Genomic DNA, 22,077 nt, shown 5'->3' on the forward strand with positions numbered 1-22,077 from the left:
TTGTCAACCTCATCTCAGTTAGAAATAGCTAATGAAATTTATCATTTGGGAGCTATAAATGTAGTTCCCAGGAGAAACCAGGAAAATATTGTGAGACTTTTCCTGAAGCTTTATGTGGAAAGTGTGTAGTTGGACAAAGTGGGCCAAGGAGTGTCACCAGGCCTCAGCAGATCTGATGGGCAAAGTGGAAGGACAGACCCTGATCTATTCCTACCAAAGAAGGTTGCACTCTCCTAACTCCTCCCTTGAATTCTGATACCTCACTTGACCAGTAAAAGCCAGTGCCCAGTAGTGATATGCCAGGACTCCCAAGACTAGGTCATAACAAGCCTTGAACCTTCCACCCGGGCTTCTTGAGAGTCCTTTCTGAGCTCTGGGGTGTCATGTAAGAAATCTGAGAACCCTGGGAAAGCTTCTTGAAGAATCTCTGTCTGTACTCTCCACTAAGAAGAGACTTACAACATACATGCACAGGACATAAGCTAGCTGGAGGTCATCAAACTATCTTCTCACTACATAGCATCTCATTGAAAACTGAGAGACATGGGGCTCACTCAGCTAAGCCGTACCCAGATCACATGACCCTTACGATCATGAAAACTATCATTGGGTTTGTTTTTATACTTTAACGAGTTTATAAAGCATGGATAAACGTCACAAAGCTCAGCATGGATGCTCCAAAGGGTAGACGGATAAATGTCCATATGAATGCTCTAGGAACTGGGATGGGGAACTGCTTACGTCCTAGAGAACAGACTGGAGAAACCATGACTCGGGATAGAGGTGGAGAGATGGCACAGAAAGACTGGATGCTATGAACAGAACCTGGAAAAGTACCAAGCGAAGCCAGAGTTGCATTATCTGTTTCTCAGAGGTGAAATATCTCTTGATCGACAATACCCCATTTAGGAAGGTAAATGTAAATAGGATGAGAACCAGAGGCTTTTGAAAAAACCAAATGTGGGAAAGTTCATTTCTTTCAAGAAGACAAACTATCCCTAAGTCTATACAAAAATGAAAAAAGAAAAAGACAACAACACAAAAGAATGTGCCAGAAACCTACAGTATATGAGAAAAACTGCCCAGATGCAGAGGCCATATAGAGCCTGGATGAAAAGGAGAGTTTGATGGAGTCTCTTTGGAAGTCATAGTATATCCATGGAAGAGAGAGAATCAGGGACCCAGATCACTACTGAAACACAGTAATGTACCCCAAAGAAATACTACTCAAACCTGAACTGTTCAGAGGCATGAAAAGATGGTTCTGCGAGCAGTGTCTAGCTCCAGAGCTAGCCCTCGGGGTCCAAATGTGCCAGGGAGCTGCCCAAGAGTGGAAACCAAGAAGAAATCTTCCAGAGGAGCCAGGGGACCAACGTCCAAAGCAATCTCCTAGTGGGAAGTACAGACAGTAACCTTCCTGCCGTATGTTATTTGTGTCTACGATTTTGCACATTTTTAATCTGACAGCTAAAATTTTTCAGCATCGTATTATGTAATTTCCCATAGATTGTATGTATGGACATAAAAATAAAATCCCTGCATCACGGAGATGTAGAAACATCTTACCATCATCATCCATTTAAAATATGTGAAAAATATTTCTTTGACATTTTTATAACTTCTCATCATTAAATTAATATCGTCAGTGTACTTTCCTCTTAAATTTTTTAATGCATTAACCTAAATTTTAAAGTGTGTGATTGATCACCCTTATGATACTTATCACTGATATTTGACATTTTATTTTATATATAAACTATAAGGTTCCAAGTGTCACAGACACACAAATTCAAGATTTTCAACTGGTTGATTGGCGTCACAGTTACCATCAGAACAATTAGTGAACATAGAAAAAAATCAATAACTACAAATTTTACAAATGAATATTTTATTGTAAGCATATCTTGATGAAAGATGTATTTGGAATCTATTGCATTGTTATATATAATCAATTTAATTAGTCCAGTTGCCAGTAGTTAATTTTACAATTTTAAGTATTAAAAGATATTATAGTTCTAGTATAAATACTTTGACAAAAAGACTTTAGCTGGTTTTTTTAAACAGTACACATCAAATCTGAAAAAAAAAAAAGAAAAAGAAAAAAAAAAAACAAGCCCATTGCATTCAAAGAAAAAGAAAATGCATCATTTAGGTCTTTGGCTCTTCTCTGATGCTGATCTTTCCAGCTGGGGTCACAGTTTAGGAAATATGAGAAATGGCTGAAGGAGATGGCTTTAACTTACATATATACTCAAAACAGCCATTTTAAAGGACTGATATACCCTACCACTCTTCTCTTTGTCCTGATCCATACACTATTCCAGAATAAAACAGATAAAAAAGATAAAATAACTAGAGATTCCCACTTCTCCCTCAACCCCAATTTTGCATTCTACCATCTATCTGAATTCAGAAAAACTCACACTAGAGAAAACAGGCAATTTATGATTATAACTTCTCAACACAAAAGTGCAAAATCCTTCAGGACTAAGCATGGTTGCCTAAGGGTTTTATTGTTCCTGGATAAAGATTTCTCCTTTATTTGATTCCCCTCCCAGGATTTTGAAGGACAGGGGAGCTGGGATTGTGAGAATCATATGTCTCCTCTAAGAAGTTACAGAAGTGCTGGCAAAATCCACATGCATTCCTGGGAGAGAGAAAAAAAGTGAACATTGAAGATCTACAAATAGTTTCACTTAAAATGCTATGTGCATACATGTCTCCTGGGACTTGGTCAGGAAACTGAGGAATGCAGTGCATCTAACGGGGTTCAAAGATCTCCAGCTCAGGCCACCTGGAAAAGTTCTGCCAATGCAGGGTACCAAAGAATGCAGACCAAGTACGTTCATGTAAAGTACTGGCAAATTCCTGACTTTGCAGGAAGGAGAAAAATGTCCAAATGCCTCTCTGTGAGAGCAGGGACATTTTTACTCCCATATATGGTAACTGCAGTAGCATAATTAATCTGCAGTGGCTGGCTTTCCCTCACAGGTATATGTTCGCATAAGCCTGTGGCTATGCACAATTCAAACAAAGACTGTGGCTGGCAGCCTTTCCAGGCCTCATCCAAGACTCTATTCCAGTTTTTCTCAGCTGTAATGCACATTTAAGGCCTCTGGAAGCCCTAGCGATGAAATCTAAAGATGAAATAATGCCTGGAGTTTCTGCCCTTGGGACTGAGAACTGACCTACTTCCATCTTCTCGGCTTGCACAGCAGTAGTGAGGTAATACTGGGTCTGAGGTACTAACTTTCCGGGCACTTCAGTTAGGATTGGGATGAATCTGTCCCAGTCAATATCCTAAAACCTGCTCCCCATTCCTGTGGAGACTGCCTAGACTGTAGCCACGAAGGAAACCAGACTGCATATACTGGCTAACTTCGGTTTCCAACTGGACAGGCTCTAGAATCCCCTAGAGGGCATACCTCTGGGAATGCTTGTGATTTCTAGATTAAGCCAACTGAGCCAAGAAAACTCAACTGTGAACGGCACCATTCTACAGGCTGGGATCCCAGCGTAGGTAAGGAGACTGTGAGCTGAGCACCGGAATTTACCTCTCTGCATTCTCACTGAAAATATGGTGTGACCTCACTCACAACCCTGCTGCCCTGACTTGAAGTCATTTGCAAACGTAAAGTCAAGTTTCCTCTAATTTCTCACATTGCTCCTAACAGACTTTTTGACAGCGATGACTGATGTGTATACCCCTTGCAAAGAAACGGGAAGAAACCTTCCCCGGCCCTGGTTGGGATAAACAGTAGAAGTGAAGTTTGATGGAAGAACTGTCTGGAAATCCTACTTCATCTCTGGCATGTGCACTTGGGCTGCCTCTGCTCTGTGTTCCTATTTCAACCTCACTGCAGCCTTACTTTACCTGCTCTGGACAACATGGGCAAAAATCTGAGAGCCACAAACAGAAGGAAATGTTAGGCCAGTCGTCAGGAAATCTATACGTGATTTCACAGCCATGACACCATACACTGCCTCTCAGCCACCTAGAAGTAAACTAATCGCTGACAATGGACCCACTAAGGAGTTGGGTTATCCTTTGGGGCAGCGGCTTCAGAAAGATGAAGGATGACCCACAGACAGCTGGGTTCCCTCTGCTCCATCTGCCACCAGTATAAACAGTACCATCCTTAGCAAGTAGTTAAAATTACATCAGTACACAATCATGAAATTAGGACTCTGCTGTAGCAAAAATTACTGTGTTGTTTTAAGACAGGGCATACTGAGAGTCAATAATATACAATCCAGAAAGTGTCGCCAAGTACCTTATTTCATTTATCCCAGCCCAACCCACTATAGCAGTGAGGAAAGCTAGGGTTAGAAAGATTAGGTGGCTTGCCCAAGTGTGCAAAAGGACTTGAACTCTTGGCTCCAAACCTTCTGCCTAGTCTAGTACTTCCACCCCATAATGCCCACTTTCATAGAATTATCACCTGTTGAGAGAGAAGAACATTCAGTTTACTGCCTCTGTCCTCCAGTCATTGCTGACTCACCTTAGCCATGGGGCTTTCCTGGGGCATCCCTCCCACTGCTGGGAAGCCCTGCTACTCCATATGCAGTATCCTGAAGGGTCTGTCTAATGAGCTTAGTCCATTTCTCTTGTGTACTCCAAAGAACTTTGTTAGATTTTAATGTGTTTCTAGATTGTGCATCTCCTGCACCCTCCAAATATTCTTCGGCACCCTCCCCCTTTGTTCTTGGAGTGTCCTCTGAGTTTACATGATGAATAATTGTCATTGTCAACTTGACTAGATTTGGAATCACCTAGGAGATACACTTCTAAGCATGACTGTGGGAATGTTTTCAGAAAGGTTTAACATAGATGGTGTTAGCCTTGACTGTGGGTTGTACCATTCAGCATGCTGTAATTCCAGGATGAATAAAAACAGAGGGTCTCCTGAGGAACTAACAGTCTCTACTCTCTACTTTCCTCTTCTCAGATGTGAGGTGTACAAGCTTCATGTTCCTGTCACTGTGAATCCCTGTCACACAGACTGGTTCTCTCTTAAACTGTGAGCCAAAATAAATCCATCTTCCCTTAAGATGCTTTTTGCTGGGAATTTTGTCAATAATTAATCAAAGGTCCAGAACTGGACTTGCTTATGTTTCAGGATAAGTCATGACAATATGGAATAATATTATATTATTATTGTTCTTGTATGGATGGCTTCAGTATTTCTATGTGGTTTTAGAGAGATTACCCCTTCAACAGCCAACATAGTTCCATGGTGCTAAAAGAATGTCTGAAATGCATGCTGCCAAATGCATCGCCCCAGGATCCCAGCAGAAGTAAATAAACATTTAACTTTTTAAAATGTAGTTCTAACAGTTTGAAACATACCACCTGGCCTTCTCCTCTTGTATGGATCAAATCATCAAGAGATGTGTACCTTAGAAATATGTGGACAAATCTAATCAAAGGCCCTGTTGCAGGTAGACAAAGATCCTGTGAATGTAAGAGGATGTGTCTCTGAGCTTGCCTGTGAAAACATTTTCAAAGAGGCGTAAGGAGAGTAGAAAGTCCACCCTGAGTCTGGATGGGACCATCCAATGGATCCTTGGGAAGATCTGAAAAGGATAATGAGTATCATAGAAGTTCCTATGCAAATAAGCAGGTTTTAGTTTATTTATAGCGAGACACCCCAGGTACAAGTTTCTGGTATCATAGTATCACAGGTTTCCCTAGCATCCTAGGGAATGACACTGAGTCCCTGGTTTAATAAACATGTGTGTACAACTCAACACCAGAGATCTTGTCTACAACCAATATTGTTCCTGAGGTCACCACTGCCTTTCAAGGGAATTTGCTAAGAAGTTAAGGTTCAGCTAATCTCCAGAATGAGTATGGCCTGTAAGGGACATGGAATTCTGGGAGGAAAGGGGGGAAACACTAAGAGAAGAAGTTATGAGGAAGAAAATAAATATGCAGACACATCAAGGACAGACTTTGTTATCCCTCCCTGAGAAGCAGAGCTGTGGGGATGTACCGGTAACACAAGAATAACAGATCAGCTGCCAGGCCAGGCATCAGAGACCTGGACAGTCATACCTCCCAGTAGGGCAGGAGCCAGCCAGAAGCTTAGGAATATGTTCCACCCTGAATAAATTCAGAATGAGGGATAAATAGAATGAAGCTTGGCCTAGGATGTCAGATACATGGCCCAAGTCTCCAGAGAGTCCTGGCCTTTCCCACAGCTCTCTGACATAAAGCAGAAGAAACCCTATCACATGGCTTTCTGTTCATCATGCACTAGATTTTCCTGCCAGTATGAACAGTAGTACTTTAATCCTTAGTTTGTGGCATGAACCCTAAAATGAACACTCTTGCTCCTCTATGTCATTGATAACACTGGTTCATAAACTAAGAATGCTTATCCCAGAGCCCCTGTGCCCAAGAGCCCCAATGTCCATAAAGTACCAAAGAACAAGCAGCCTTGAAAACCCCTCCTTACACTTGTTTCTGATCCTAAGGACATGATGAGTAGCCTTTGAGGACCCTCCTGTGGCTGATGGTAAGGGTACTTAGGACCAACTGCATTGGCACAGGAATAGGGATATGGACCAAAGAAGGACTTGCAGAAGAATCAGGCCATAAGAGCTGGGCCCTATGCAAAATGGGATACACACAGGAAAGGAAGAGAGGAATCTCTGAGCTCATCGGAGAGGCCGATTTTGGAGAAAATCAGACTCTTATTATTTATGGGAGGCTTTTATTTGGTGGTGGGAAAGAATGGTAAGTATGTGACACAGTATTTCTGAACTATAAATAACATGTAAATAGCTCTTATAATGAGAACCTTACGGAGCCTGCTGTATTGGGAGGCATCAAGAATAACAAAGTCAGGAGAGGGAAATAATGCTCTTCACTTCTTACTTTCAGTCCTGGGAAAGTTTCACCTCACAGATCACGCAGGGGATGGGGAGGAAAGCCATTAAGGACCCTGATGTAGACTTTATTGTGAACCAGTCTATGGTATATCTGTTGTCAGACTACAGACTGCACCACACCCTCTTTCTGGAATCAAGTATGAGCCAGCCTAAAAGCAGAGGATGACCTTTCTGGTGCTCTCTACGGCCAGGACTTCAAAAATTGGCTTATCCCCCATCAGTAGCTTAAGTTTTTCAAGATCAGTAGAACCCCTGTTTGCACTGTGACTGCTCAACAGAGAATCTGCTCAACAGAGATGATTCAAGGAACTGAGAACAGTGCTCAGAGATACCCCAGGCTCTGACAACAGCTTGCCCTGTGATTTTGACTAAATCTCTCTCCTCTCTGAACTCCAGTTCTCACATCTGGAAACTCCAGAGTCGGGTTAGAAGTTCTGGAAATACTGACAGAATCTTCACAATCTCCACGTCGATGCTGGCATGGACAATGGTGGTCTGGAGAGGGTTCCTCTGAAGAAAGGCCACTTGGCATTTTCTCCCAGTCTGGCTGAATCACTCAGTGCCCCTCCCTCCATGCTGATCCCACAGTGTCCTCTGTCTCCCAGTGCACACTAACCTGCACTTCCCGTGTGAGGGCCAGCTCCAGTAGCTGGCCAAAGTGCTGGCCCAGCATGCTCAGAGTCTCACTCACACAGGCCTTCATTGACTTCAGAACATGTTCGTTTTCCACCTGGAGGCACCTGGGAGGAAGAACAAGGGAGTGGGCCACCAGAAGGGGTATTTGATTGGGCCACAGCTGTGGCTAGGGCAAACCTGACTTGCTCAAAGCATGCTTTGTAGGAAGAACATACTAGAGGGAAGAATCAGGGATAAAATCTGCCAGCCTGATTGTTCCCTGGCCTTTTGGTGTGTAGAGAAGTGTTGGACTCATCACATTGTCCTGTTATTGGAAAGTGCTATCACCAGAAAGCAACAAAGTCGGTGGGTTCTCCCTGGGAGAGTGGGCTGTCATTAAGGTCAAGTAGTCGGGTTTCAGTGGTGCCTGGGGTGGAGGGGCAGTTACCTTTGGAGAAGGTAGTGCTCTATAGAGTTTGTAAGAATTGCCACCTACCAAATGGATGAAACTAGAGAATATCATCCTGAGTGGGGTAACCCAGTCACAAAAGAACACATATAATATGCAGTCACTGATAATTGGATACTAGCCCCAGAAAGCTCTGAATACCCAAGAAACACAGACCATATGAAGCTCAAAAAGAAGAAAGACCAAAATGTGGAAGCCTCAGTCTTTCTTAGAAAAAAAGTAAGTGTATAGCATGCTCTCCGAGTGTGGTACACCTAGACCTTAAATCGTTGATAATGCAAGAGCTAAGAATGCAGCCCTGTGGCAATCCTTGGTATTTTTTAAAAAAAAATAATTATGTTTAATCTTTACACACAAAGAGAACTTTGACTATTTTCATGTTACGCTTTGTTTTACATGTACTTTATGCTCACTGTAACTAGTAAGATTTCAATGCATACCATCAAACCTTTAAAAAAAATCAAGTACTGACAAAACATATATTCATATAATTTTATGCAAAAATGCTTTTAAAATCTGTACATTTATTGCTTTTTTAAAAATGAAGTTGTTAATAAAAAAAATTGCTGCTTATATATAAACAAGACTCAAACAGTGGCAATGCCAAAGAACACATTAACATGGAAAAGATAAAGTCTGAGGATCCACCTCAGACAAAGACCCACAGGCAATGAATGACTATGGGAGAAGAGTTAGCCTTGCTTCCTATTGGTTTTACAGTCCAAAGTGGTCAGCCTTGAAACTGTATACACACACCATCAAAATAGAAAAATAGACTCAAAGTTGTGTGTGTGTGTGTGTGTGTTATATGTACATATATGCATATGTATGTATATAACAATAAAATAACCAAAAGAAATAAGACTATTACATTGACAGTGGGGGGTATGAGAGGGCATTGAGGAAGAAAAGTAATTATCATTCTATTTCGGTTTAAAACTTATTTTTAACAAGGAAAACAAAGAATTGCTGCTATGATGTAAAAAAAAAAAAATGCTGCTTCCAAAGTTTCCCTCACTGACAAGAAAAGCAGAGGGGATTAGTTGAAGTCCACCCCATGATCTGAGGCTACTCTATCCAGAAAGGAAAAGACTCTCCGGCTTCCCACAGATGCCAGAAGCTAGGTTTGAGGTATGAAGGGTGATGGAGCATGTCAACACACACTCAGGATATAGGTCAATATAGGGTTCACTGTGTATGTGTGCATCTGAGTGTGAACTCATCTATGTTTATGCTGCGAGAGAGCGGGGAGGGGCGGTGGATGGATTCCCGTGGTCGTATGAGTGTGTGTTTATATGGCTGTGTGAGAGAGAATGGGTGCCTAGTAGTAGCTCTGTCTCTGTGCATATGTGTGGATGTGTGAGTTCATCTTTCACACTTCCTGGCTCCAAGGGGGTTCTCCAAATCTGAAGGAAACATTTCCCCCATTATAGGCTTACCTCGAACAACTTTCCACAATACCCAAGGTTCTCTTCTATCTTCCCCTAGCCTCTGATCATGAGACAAAAAAAATCTCATAGGACTCTTTCATTATTTTATTTTACTTTTTGGTTTTATTATGCAGCTCTTGCTGGCTTGGAACTCATTATGTAAGTCATACTGGACTTGTAGTGATCCTCCTGCCTCTGCCTTCTAAGTATATCACTATACTGACATCAAGATAAATTTTTGAGGTTTCTGAGAATGCACAGATAAAGGAACTCCAGTCTACCACTACCTAGTGCAATCACCGATACCCAGAAAAGAGACTAGTCCCTTCCAGAGCCAGAAGGACTGGCCAAGCAGAGAGCACAGTGTTCACTTACCTCTCTGTGACCGCAGAGAGCTCAGAGCATTTCTCCATGAGCAGTTTCTCTGCCTGTAGTAAAGAAAACATCTCCATGATTCCTTTGAAGACCAGCTACTGCACGGGGCCCTCTGGGTCATGAAGGTGAAGGGGGAGACAGTCACAGAAATGAGAGCACACTGTGACCTGGGCCACAGGTAGCAAGGAGGTCAAGGTCAGCTGCTTTGAGAGATTAAGGAAAGCTGGCATGCAATTTGTTATACTGTGGGACCTGGAAAGCCCTTGGGAGGAAGAACTATTTTAACTACATTTAGAGAGTGGGTGGATACTCACTGTCTGTACAAGGAAGGAAGAAAACGTTTGAGGTGAAAGATAAGAGAGAGAGAGAGAGAGGGAGAGAGAGAGAGAGAGAGAGAGAGAGAGAGAGAGAGAGAGAGAGAGAGAGAGAGAGATCATGATGAGGAGGGTAGATTGACTTTGGGAAGATTCTGATGTGTTTTGGAATCAGAAAAGCTGGATCTGAACCTTCTTTATGTCATCCCTTGCTTAACTCGGAGCAAGTGGCTCAGCTTCAAGAGTCTAACTCCTCAATCATAATACGACAGTACTAGCTTGTTCAGTCAACTGCTTGACATGTTTTACATGTTATTAATCACATTAGTCCCTGAATAAATGCTGCTATTCTCACCTATAAGCACTAAGACATAGAGGAGTCAAGTAATTTGCCAAAGTCACATAGTGTAGACTGATAATTGGAGCCATGCAGTCTGTTTTCAGGTTTCTTTTTAAAATATACTTAACCACTGTCAAGCTTCTCACAGTGAGTGTACAGGTTAAATGAATGTTTATTAAAAATGAAACACAATGCCTTACACAAATATATGTTCATTAAATGTCTTCACCATCCTTCTCTACTTTGTTACATGGCAAGGAGACCACTGACCAGGAAAAGTTCAGACTCCAGAACTCAGAAAGGCATTCCCACATCCAGCACCTATTAGCTCTACCCCAGTATGGCTGACCTGGTCCATTTCCTGTGAGGTTGTTCTGCTGATGGTGCTGTACTCGCTGACCATGGAGCGTGCATGGCACGTCAGACGCACACTCATGCTGTGCACACGTGCCCAACGGTCCTGGGCCAGCTTCTGCCCGATCCTTCGAAGCTCTGTGCTGATGACCCATCCCCGCCTCAAGAGCAGCTGTAGAGGATCTCCTGGGCCAGGACCACCTGCTAGGATAAGGTCACCCTGCGTGTCTTCCTCCAGGCTGATGGGCTTTGCCTGCAAGACGCACATGCATTCACACTCAGTCATGAGCTTCAGATCCTCCATCCAGCGCTGAACCGAGTCCACCTGCATGAAGTGTAGCCTGCAACCAGGGAACAGAGGCAGGGTGAGTGCCAACACCCAGTGCTTCCCAGACAGTTCCCATCCCATGTCACCAGTGTTCACAGAGCATCTGGTTTAAGCTCAGCATTATATTTCCAACTCTCTCCATCGTTTCTCATGATCACCTTCCAACAGCTAGTAAGATGGAGACGCAATTCTTTGAGAACAGGTGACCAGACTGATGAATGACAGGCCATGACCCTGACAGAGGTATCAAATAAAACTGGCATAAAGTGAGCTGTGGCAGACCTACATGGGTATATTGTAGCAGACCTCATGGGCATATTGTGTGTATTTTCTTAAAATAATGCCTTGCAGAAAGTTGGTAGCAATAAAAGTAGTTTCCCAAAGAAGCAGAAAATGCAATGTACAGAGTACAAACAAAAGAGAAGACACACAAATGATGCTCTGGAGAAAATGTCCAAAGAAAAGGTAGAAATCCTAAGGGTTCTTTGGGGGTCAATGACATCAAAGCCTTTTTTTTCTTCCTGTCTTTCAACTTTCCTCTAACTTCCAGTTTGTCTATGGTGTGAATGTATGCTTATAATGAACCAGATTAACTCCATTTAGTCAGTAATTTCAGACTTAATGAGACACGGAACACATTATGAGTTCAATGTACTTAGTATGGTGTAGGTGTTGGTACCGTGGGGAAGCCGACACAGGGTTTCCACTCACAAGGAGCTTCTGGGCATCTTGAAGGAAGAAGATGTGTGAGGAATGAAAAAATGTAGGAGCCCTAACCATCACCTTTCATCAGGACAGGACAGTTGATTACAACCTCAATCAGACATGTATGAACCTTGAGTAAGCTGGGCACTGGGATTCATGGCTCACTGCTTCTAGTGTGGATGCAAATGAAACTGTCCACCTTATGCCCCTGCCATGATGCCTACCCAATGAACTGAATCTTCTCATATCATAAGCCAAAATAAACTCTTCCATATGCAACTTTTCTCAAGTATTTGGTCACAGCAATTACTTGGATGTACCTAATACAACTCCCAGGCAGAAAGACAAAGCTTTGGCACTAAGCTGTCTTAATCCAGTCCCCTCTCTGTGCTGCCAAACTAAGAATAGAGTCACGGCAACTGGAGCTGTTGCCCGCACACAGTGCTGATGATGGATCTTCGGCTATTGAGGAGAAACTCCAGAACCACTAGTGTCATCTCTGATGCCTGTGAGCTTCACAACTCTACCTGAAGCATATGAGAATCTCTAACCAGATCTTAATCAGCACCCTCCCAGAGACTGTAAGTCTTCCAGGGATTGAGAGACTGACCTTTCAGGCAAAGATAAGGAAAGGTGCCCTCAAAGGAGTCAACCGTGGAGCAGGGTACTGTTGTTTGGACACATGGAGGCAGAATATGTTTGAGATAGGCCAGTCAAAGGGACAATGAGTCAGTCCCTCAGATTAGAGTTTTGCATTTGGGAGAGCAGGAAAGGTGGGGAGACAGAACTGAAAGTCCCGATGCACTGTTGAAGGGTGACAGGGCATCACAGAGGGCTGAAGACTGGAGGGATAAGATGGATGGGTAAATTACAGCATTAAGAACCACATGACAGGACCAGCTTTCAGCACACTTCTTGAGAAAGAACACCGACACTGGATTTTCTGACTGGAGACACACTCACCCCTAACCAGCCAGGGTGTGTTAGCCAGCTCACTGTGACTGTGACAAAGCACTCGAGGTGATTTATAAGGAGGCAAGAACTGGTTCTGTTCTTGGTTTTGGAGCTTTCAGCCCATGGTGACTTGGTTCCATTGCTTTGAATACTGTGGTGAGACATAAGTGCTTCATTCAAGGCTGTGCCCTCAGCAATCACACTTGATTTCCCTAAAGCCCCGCCTCTCATTCCTCAACTCAACAGCACTGGCTGGAAACAAAGTGTTCAACGAAGGAACCTTTGGAGAACATCTAGGAACCAAGTCATAACGTATCAGGGCGCACAATGCAGCCTCTGGGGGGCAGAGGCAGAAAGGAGAGAAAGTCACAAATGGCCCAAACCTAGACCCATCATGGAAAGCCTGCAGACCCAACGCTTAAGCATTGGTCCAACTCCTCATCTCCGACCTGCACAGGAGGCACACACAGTCCTTGCTCTTGAAAAATCTATGATAAGGATGAGAAAGACAGTGAGGTTTTAGATGTGTAAATTAAAGTCTCAATCAATTTCTCATTCTCCTGGCAAAATAAGACAGAAAAAACTATTGATTTCTCCGGGATATGCATGTTTGTGCCTGTATGTGTCTGTTTGTGGTTATGAATTCATCTAGGTGTCTATATTACTAGATGCCCTCCTGTGTGTCTGTGTGTAGGTTTATCTCCCAACCTGCACAAGTGCTGAGATGTGTGTGTGTGTGTGTGTGTGTGTGTGTGTGTGAGTATGTCTGTGTGAGATGTGTGTGCGTGTTTACCAGTTTCTAGTCTCACATCACATAAACTTGATTAAAAATAAAGGAGGTGGAGCTTGAGTGTGGGCTCAGTGACTCAATTCCAAAGAAAAGTCTAGAAAAGGAAAGAGATAAGTAACTCGGTGGTGAAGATTGACACCATATGGCCTGGTGATCCAGGTCAGCATCACGAATGTTAGCTCATGTCCATAGCATGCATCTAGTATGTTAAGAAGTGCATGTCAGCACTGTGGTATTCTTTCTTCAAAATACATGACTTTAATCTCCTGGTGAAAAGGCATCAGACAAATCCTAATTATGGGTTTGTGCTGGCTACTTTTGTGTCAACTTGACACAGCCAAAATGTTTTTAGAATAGGGACACTCGGTTGAGAATCCCTCCCACAGTTTGGAACCTGTGGTGCATTTTCTTGATTGCTGATTTGGAAGAGTTCAGCCCATTGTGGGTGGCACCACTTCAGGATAGGTAGTCCAGAGAGTGAAAACAGAAAACAAAACAAAACAGAACAAAACAAAACAAAACAAAACAAAAAATGAACACATTCGAACAAGCCATGAGGAACAAGCCCATAAGCAACCCTCCTCTATGGCCTCTGCTTCAGCCCCTGCCTTCTGGTTCCTGTCTGAGTTTCTGCCCTGATTCTCAAGTACATCTCAGACTTCATTGTGGGTTCCAGGCAAACTTGGGTGACAGAATTGAACCCTGTCTCAAAGAATAAATGAGAGAGGGTGGTGTCACCAGCACCAGGGCTCCCTGACAGTTTCTATGTCATTCTTCCATAAGGATCTCCAGGATTCTGATTCTTTTCCAAATAAGAAAGTCTTTTCATGAGTCTTTTTTAAAGCTTCTTTCACCCTTAGCATCATCATATTTAAAATAAAAAGAATAGAATCTCCCACTTAGGGCTCATGGAAGGTGTGAGTTAAGCAGTGAGTGCGAGGGTCAGACAGGCTGCAGGACAGTTCGCTGCTCCTCACAGTCAACAGGACAATGACTATAAATGCAGTAATGATTAGCACTTACTGAACACAATACACATGCTGAGCCCAGCCCTGTGCCAAGAGCTCTATGTGAATTCTTATACTTGCTCCCCAGAACAGCTTTCTCCATTAGGTACCTTTTGCCTGAGATGAAAAGCGTGAGGTGCAAAAAGCTAAACTCTAAGAAAAAAGATATATTTCTGAGATCAAACCTTGTTCCCTCTCACTCAGGATCTTGCCCTTTTCTTTATATTCATATATAGTAGGCATCAAAAGCTATCTAAATGAGCCAAGACCACATGGCAGACATGAAGAAAACCCTTCAGTGAGAGCTGAAAATATGTTCTGTACTTATAAGAATAAAGTATCTATATTTCTTGCCCTGAGGTAAAAAATTTAAGACTTGGGCAAAGTAACTAACCCCCCTCCAAAAGACATGGTAATAATGAATTCATTTTTAAATACAAATACTTGAAGCAGATGTTAAGAGGAACCAGGAACATGTGTAGGGTATTTTACAAATGTCCCTGCTCTGGATAGTAGAACTTGGGCCCTTAGCCCTTGTCTGAATAGTGATTCTCCAAGGAGTACAGCCTAAAGCTCCCAGGGAAAGTACCTTCCTCACATGACATCAATAACACACAGAACAATCTCTACCAGCTGGAAACAAGACTGAGAATAGTGAGGGCTCTCTCTCAGGCAGCCCTGGCCAGCCTGCTTCAGTGACTCTGATGCTGCTGCCTGCCGGCTTGTGCTGCACATGCATCTGACTTCTTGTCCTGCCATCATGATAGGTCATGGCAGTCCCTCAGGAGTCTCAGGAGCTCTCACAGTTTACCTCATGTGTGTCCTTGCCCTAGTAAATCACAGGAGAAGCTAACTCAGATTTGTCTCCCACTAACTCTTAGACCAAGTAGTGTCTAGTGGTCTCTAATGCCACATCCAAACATGTCCCCTCCTCTTTGCTGCCTTCCTTTCAGGCTCAGGGCATCCTCTCAGTACCACTGCAGACAGTTATGTTAGCACTCCCTTCTAACTTTTAGGTACTGGCTCCAGCCATGGCTCTGGATCTTTTGAGTATCACCGTGGCTTCTGGTGGGCACCAGTGTTTCCTGGATTACCTGGCTTCAGATCCCAGCTTTGACATCTACTGAATACCTGATAAATTACATAGCTTCTCTGTACTCTAGCATCCTTGTGGGCAAGTGGGGAAAGGTCATAGTGCCTCATTCCCAAGCTTTGAGCACCATTAAGAGAAGCAATCATTTTATTTACATACTTAAATATAATGTGGATATATTTCTATTTATTGTAAAACACATATAAGACTGGGCAGACAATACTATTATATGTGATAGTTATTACAAGAGAATTTTTAATAAATCAGCATATGAATCACCATTAGATACTTAGAAGTGAACAAAATAAGAAACATGCTGGAAAGATGGCATGACATAGTTTTCCTGTCTCTCCAAATCTCCACATACAAACTCAGCGAAGCAACTCTGGAACAGAATTTTTCATAGCTAGTAAGTACCAAAAGCTGAGATGAACTTTCTTTCTCACCAACTACAAGCATGAAGACTGAAGATGTTGGGATGAACCAACATCTGATGGCCCTTGTGAGAAGATTAGGGCAGCAGTGGGTGGTAACTGATGACTGTCAGGGCTGATAGCAGTATCACAGGACTTCCCAGAAAACATGAGAGAATTGTGTGCAAATGGCAGCTGCAAGTTCAAGGATGTGCTCAGCTCTTCACTATCTGGAGGACAGATGAATGGTATGAACCCTCAGCACTGACCTGCCACAGATCTCTCCTATCAGGGGAGTGTGAGGGACACCAGAGGCAAAGGAAGGAGGGGTAGAGATAGAAACCCTGAAGGGCCAAAGCAGAAAGTCAGAAGGTCCTAAACCCCACCTGCTCCTAAGAGCTCCTGATACCTAGCTTCACATAACAAAAAGCAACACCAAGCCCTTAAATTGCATCCTACCTACAACTCCTGTAAAAGAACAGAGAATATAACACTATTCCTACAATGAGAAAATGAGAAAAACACACATTCACAAAGACTCTATGCTTAAAGGCTTACATTTTTAAGAAAATTAGGTAAGACTTGAAGGAGAAGCAAAAAATTCTCAGAATGAAGATGACCTAATCCAGAGAAAACTGAAAAACAAAATAAGCACATTCATTCTAGACAGATATGATATTAATATTAATAATAATATTAAACATGTATGCAATAATGCCTCTTAAAAATCAGATAGAAAAGGGGAAAACCTTAAAAAAAAAAACCAAGAAAGCTATAGAAGAATTTAAGGGAGAATGATGAATATTAAAGGTGGGGAACAAGCTCACAGGAGAGATGTTCTAGAAGACGGAATGAAAAGTGAGAAACCATGAACACTGAGAGCTGCACACCAGAATTATACTTAAAAAAACACTAAAGGGACATGTCAAAAGAGCATATTGCACACAAGGAAACAAAGACATCCATCCTAGACTTCGTCTGTTAGAATACTAAACAGGAAACAAGCCAGCTGTGGTGCCGCAGTCCTGCCCTCTCTGCATTTAGGGTCTGAAGGGAGAAGAATCAGATATTTATGGTCATCACAATCTATGTACAAGACCAGAAGAGACTACATAAGCCTGTCTAAAAATAAATAAATAACACAGATTAATAGAGCTAACTGAGAAGAAGAGGAGAAACGAGGAGATGTATGGAGGGGCCCCTTCCCTTGTACATCTAGAAGAAAGTACACATTATCAATTAAAAAATAGAAATTTATGCAAACATTAGATATTTTTGGACCAACATCTTATTATAAAGTAGTCACAATGAAATACTCAAGGAAATGAAGTGGAAAATTAAAGATTTTTTTTATTCAGCCATAAACACTCAAATAGAAAGTGGGACGGCGAAATGGCTCAGTGCTTAAGAGCATTGGTTTCTCTTCCAGAGGACCCAGGATCCATTCCCTGGCTTCATATGGCAGCTCACAACCATCTGTAACTCTAGGTCCAGGAATCTGATGCCCCCTCTCCACTCTGAACTCTATGGATACTGTGCACATACATGCAGGCAGGCAAAAACTCAGACATATAAAATAAATAAATATTTTTAAATACTTAAGGAAGGGCTGAGGAATTCTCCTGCTGCAGGATGCTTGCCCATCATGGCCAAGGCCCTGCATTCCAGCCTCAGCAGTGAAGCAGACAATTAGGTAGATACAATCTTCAAGACATTGACAGTGGTTAATAGAGGTGATGGATGGGGGAAGAGTCAAAGATTAGACCTGATCTGTGACTGCAACAGTAGAATAAAGTAGAAAGGAACTTGGACTCTGATTGAGGCAGATGTCTAAAAACCTTCCATTTCTGCTTTTCAAGATGTTTAGTCTGTCACTGCCCTCCATGGGACTTTATTCCACACAAGCAGATGTGTCCCACGTGTCCTCACAGAGCCCATCTGGACATTCATTCTTCTACAGAACCATCATTTACTTAGTGCCTAACGAGCCAGGATGTGTGATAAGCCAGCAAACAAAACAACCAGACATCCCCCTATCGAGAAGGTGCCTGGTAGGCAGAAAAGTAAATAATAAAAAACAGAATACATGAGAACTGGTCATTTCTACTGAAAAGTTGAGGCAGAATAGGGGCCATCAAGAATCTTCTGTGAGGCACAAAGTCATTGCCATTTTAAGTGAGTGGTCATGGTATAGCCTCCTGAAACTGCAAGTCATGAGCAAACTCTCTCAGGAGGCAAGGAGATTAACCAGAATAAAACATGGGAACTGAGTGTTCACCACAGATGTTGGGACCCAGGCAAAGGCCCTAGGGGAGAACTAATAGGGAGAGAGGGTGGCTAGAGTGAGGTGTATGGGAGAAGGATGAGTAGAAGGTAAGCTCAGAAAAGGGTTGGCCAGCACATTGGTGGCTTCTGAGGCAATATAAACACTTTGAGGTTTGTTCTGTGTAATAGAATGCTTCTTGGATTCTCCTAGGACTATCATCACAAGTATCATTTGGGACCATCCAGCCCATATACCTCTCTGTAACACAGGATCTAACCCATTTATTCATTTTCTCTGTCTCTCTGTCTCTGTCTCTCTGTCTCTGTCTCTCTCTCATCCTCTTCCTCTGTCTCTCTCCCTCTCCTCCCCCTCCCCAAGTCCCTCCTTTCTCATCAAAACAAGTCCTAGATTAATTTAGAATAGCCTAACCTCCATGATCCAAAACTACACGCTGTTTACTAGACAGCCAATTTAAACATAATAATTTATGCAATGAGTTATAAATAATTGACCGTGTGGTCGGGGCTTTAACTTCCAACCCTTCTGCTTCAGGCACCAGTGACGCCCAAGCTAAGTGTTGCTTACATTTTCCACTGTGTTAGTCACTCTGCCTCTGCTCTTCCTGTCAGTCCCGTGTTGGGCAGCACAGCATGAGTCTCTCCAGGCACTGGGCAGACAAGTCCTGAGTTCTGCGTCCCTCTCCATGCATAGTGAACAGATGATCTGAAGGCCTTCGCCCCTCTGCAATGCTAATAACTCAGTGTGATTCCCCACTAGGGCAGCATCTGCTCACTACTGGAAACATTAGTGAGACTTTCTTCACCTCAGAAGACTGTGCAAACACTTCATTCAACCATTATGTGGTAAATGTTCCCTCAGCTCCTCTCTCACCTGTCTCTGCACTGACCATCTTTCCCTAGCGAACATTTTACCCTGAGATTAACCAGAAACTACCAAGGTTATTATTAATCCTGCCCACTTAATATTTGCCTTCTATGCCCCATGATATTTTCTCTTCATTAAACTGCTTGGCATAACACAGTAAAAGATAGCATCCTATGTTCTGGATAACTCCAGGGGTCCTGACAAAGAGAGGTGGGTGCAAAGTACTAAGAGCAACTAATAATGCATTCCAAGGATGGAATCTGTAGTACTCTCTCAAGAAACAGGAGACTCTGAAGGTATCTATCTGACTTTTTTCCTTCCTTTTCTTGAAACTAACATAGATTCAAACAAAATAGTTTCCGAGAGAAACTACTTATTGACAACTATCATAATTAATAACAGATATCATATTTAATAAAAAAAAAACACCCTGGGTTTGTTTGTGAGGAATTTTCTGGAATAGTTTAAGTGAGATGGGAAGGGTTACCCTAACTGAGGATAGACACAGTGTGACCCCTGACTCACACTGCCTCAAATGTCACATGACCAGCTGTCTCCAACTCTGCTGCCATGGCTTCCATGATATGAGCCCTCAGACTGTGAGCTAACAGAATCCATTCCTCCTTCACTTGCTCTCATCAGGCATTTTATCACAATAATTAGAAATAAGGTCATTTCAAACACCTGTGCAAACCCAGAACATACCCAGACCTGTCTTTGTAGAAGCCCTTATCCTCACTCAGAGAGGCTCCTACAGTGTGCCGGCAATGGGGCTAAAACTTGGGTCCAGAACATGAGGCACACTATTCTGTTTTGGATGCTGAGCGATGTGAATCAGGCCCCTGTTTCTGGCATAATGAACTAGCCTGTGTCTTTGACAGTTGTTTCCTCTCTAATGACTCTCACTCCTCCTTTGTTTATTGACATTCTAGGTGTCTTTAGCTTGAAAGAAGTTATTGATACTCCCTGACTTTCATTAATTCCTTCATAAAATTATCTTTGACATTGATTGATTGATTGATTGATTATGTGAGCCCTCACATATGCAAATGTAGAACTCAGAAGACAGCTTGCAGCACTTGATTTTCTCCTTCCATCATGTGAGTCCCAGAGATCAAACTTAGGTTGTCAAGCTTGACAGCAAGCACCTTTACCCACTGAACCAGCCCATGGCTTACCTTATAACCTCTGTGAAGGTATGTGTGTGTTGGTTCTGTATTTGTCTGAGAGTCAGCAGGAGAAAGACCTGACTAAGAGCCCCACCTATGCCAGCCACCCACTTCCCATCTTAGCATGACACTTCTGCTCTGGGCCTCAGTCTCTCACCTACACCTTGTTCCCATTTCCAAGTCCTTCCAATCCCTCAGTCCCAACCTTCTCCTCACAGGCTGACTTGTCTCTTCTGAAGGAGCCTTCTTATATGCTCCACATTCTGCCTCACACTCCACAGGACCCCACTGTCTGTCACTCACTGGTCTTGTCTGTATAAACCCTTGTAAATGATCTATCCACTAGATCCCAGATTCTTACACTGTGAGTCACCACCTCATATGGTATTGCATCACAAAACAGTTCCCATGTGCATGGTGACCAAAAATTAACTCCAAACCAAAAGCATAGTGATACTGGGTATGCTTCAGACGTACTCAGACAGCACTGACTATTGTACCATGAGACTTTACTGCAGAGTTGGCAAGCAGGCCGAGGCACACTGGGCACCCAACTGCATAACAGTGCTTGAGACACCTCAGCTCAGACGTGAGACTCCTGTTACAGTTAGATAATTGTAGTGCCTCTACTGTGCACTCAGTATTCTGCTCTTGGGAAGACTTGAGGGCTCAACTGTAGAAAACAAAGACTTAATAGTTTCCCATCATCATCCTCTGCATGTAAATACAAAATTAGCACATTCTTGAATTATGTTAGAATGCTTGACTTTAAAATTGCTGCTCCAGTTGCTAATTTGAGCTTCATAAAAATAGTCATTAATTTCAGCTTGGGATTAGGATAGAATTATCTAACAGTTTCTGAAATGGCACATGCACACTTCTGCTATTTCGTACTTTGTGTTTACATGAACAGCATTCTCAGTATTAATAATGATGAAACTATTTAATTATAAAATCAAAATACTAATCAACCCCAAAAAACCGAAGTTGCCCTATGTTCTGCAAGGTCAGACACTCAGCTAAGATTTAATTTTTATGCAAAAAGAAACAGCATATCTAATCTCCTTAGCCTACAGATATGTCTCTCTACTTGATATAATTGTGTACAAAAAGAGTTGCTTTAAGATAAATGTGTTCCTGATTATATAAACTAATAAACACCTAGTTGTTTTTATGCCTAGTTTACATACCTATATACTTAAGGTTAAGTAAACATTTCTTTGGGTAAAATGGGTCAAGGTAGATAAACATTCAGAAGTCTTGCTATACCCTGTGCAGGTCCAGCCTATATGTGCTCACCTCTTGTTTACCCCAGTTGCTGGGCCTAGCACACCAAAGCTGTTCCCTAGATATATGAACTAAGCTTAAACACCTTGAAAATGACAGTGGCAAACTCTGTGTCATAGGGTTATGAAGACCCAGGGAGGAAAAGAAAGACTATGGTGATTTAGCAGCCTGTATTGAGGAAAACTCTATGCCAGTGATGGTATGGTGCTCCCCATTATCATTAAACCAGCCCCCCTGTGACCCTGGAAGGGGTTCTCTGAGGATTTCTTACATATTTGGAAACTAGAGCTTAGTGAGGCTGGGTAGCCCATCACACAGCTCAGAAGTAGCAATGTTGAGTGCTGAACCCAACACTTCAGACTCTAGAGCCTTGTTCTTTTTTTTTT

At 42.6% G+C, this 22,077-nt stretch overlaps 1 protein-coding gene across 2 annotated transcripts in view; it reads right to left on the reverse strand.

Annotated features, from left to right (window-relative positions):
• Nucleotides 1-22,077, reverse strand: part of INSC (INSC spindle orientation adaptor protein) — a gene marked incomplete at its 5' end in the record, with an annotated part of 108,716 nt that overhangs the window by 49,894 nt on the left and 36,745 nt on the right. For both annotated transcript variants that reach the window (XM_080911384.1, XM_080911385.1), the window contains 3 exons: nucleotides 7,514-7,637; nucleotides 9,787-9,839; nucleotides 10,790-11,135. In XM_080911384.1, coding sequence (XP_080767510.1) covers nucleotides 7,514-7,637; nucleotides 9,787-9,839; nucleotides 10,790-11,135 — 523 coding nt within the window. The remainder of the gene's footprint in view (nucleotides 1-7,513; nucleotides 7,638-9,786; nucleotides 9,840-10,789; nucleotides 11,136-22,077) is intronic.

The sequence above is a fragment of the Micromys minutus genome, assembly GCF_963924665.1.
Source record: "Micromys minutus genome assembly, chromosome: 2".
NCBI lineage: Eukaryota > Metazoa > Chordata > Mammalia > Rodentia > Muridae > Micromys > Micromys minutus.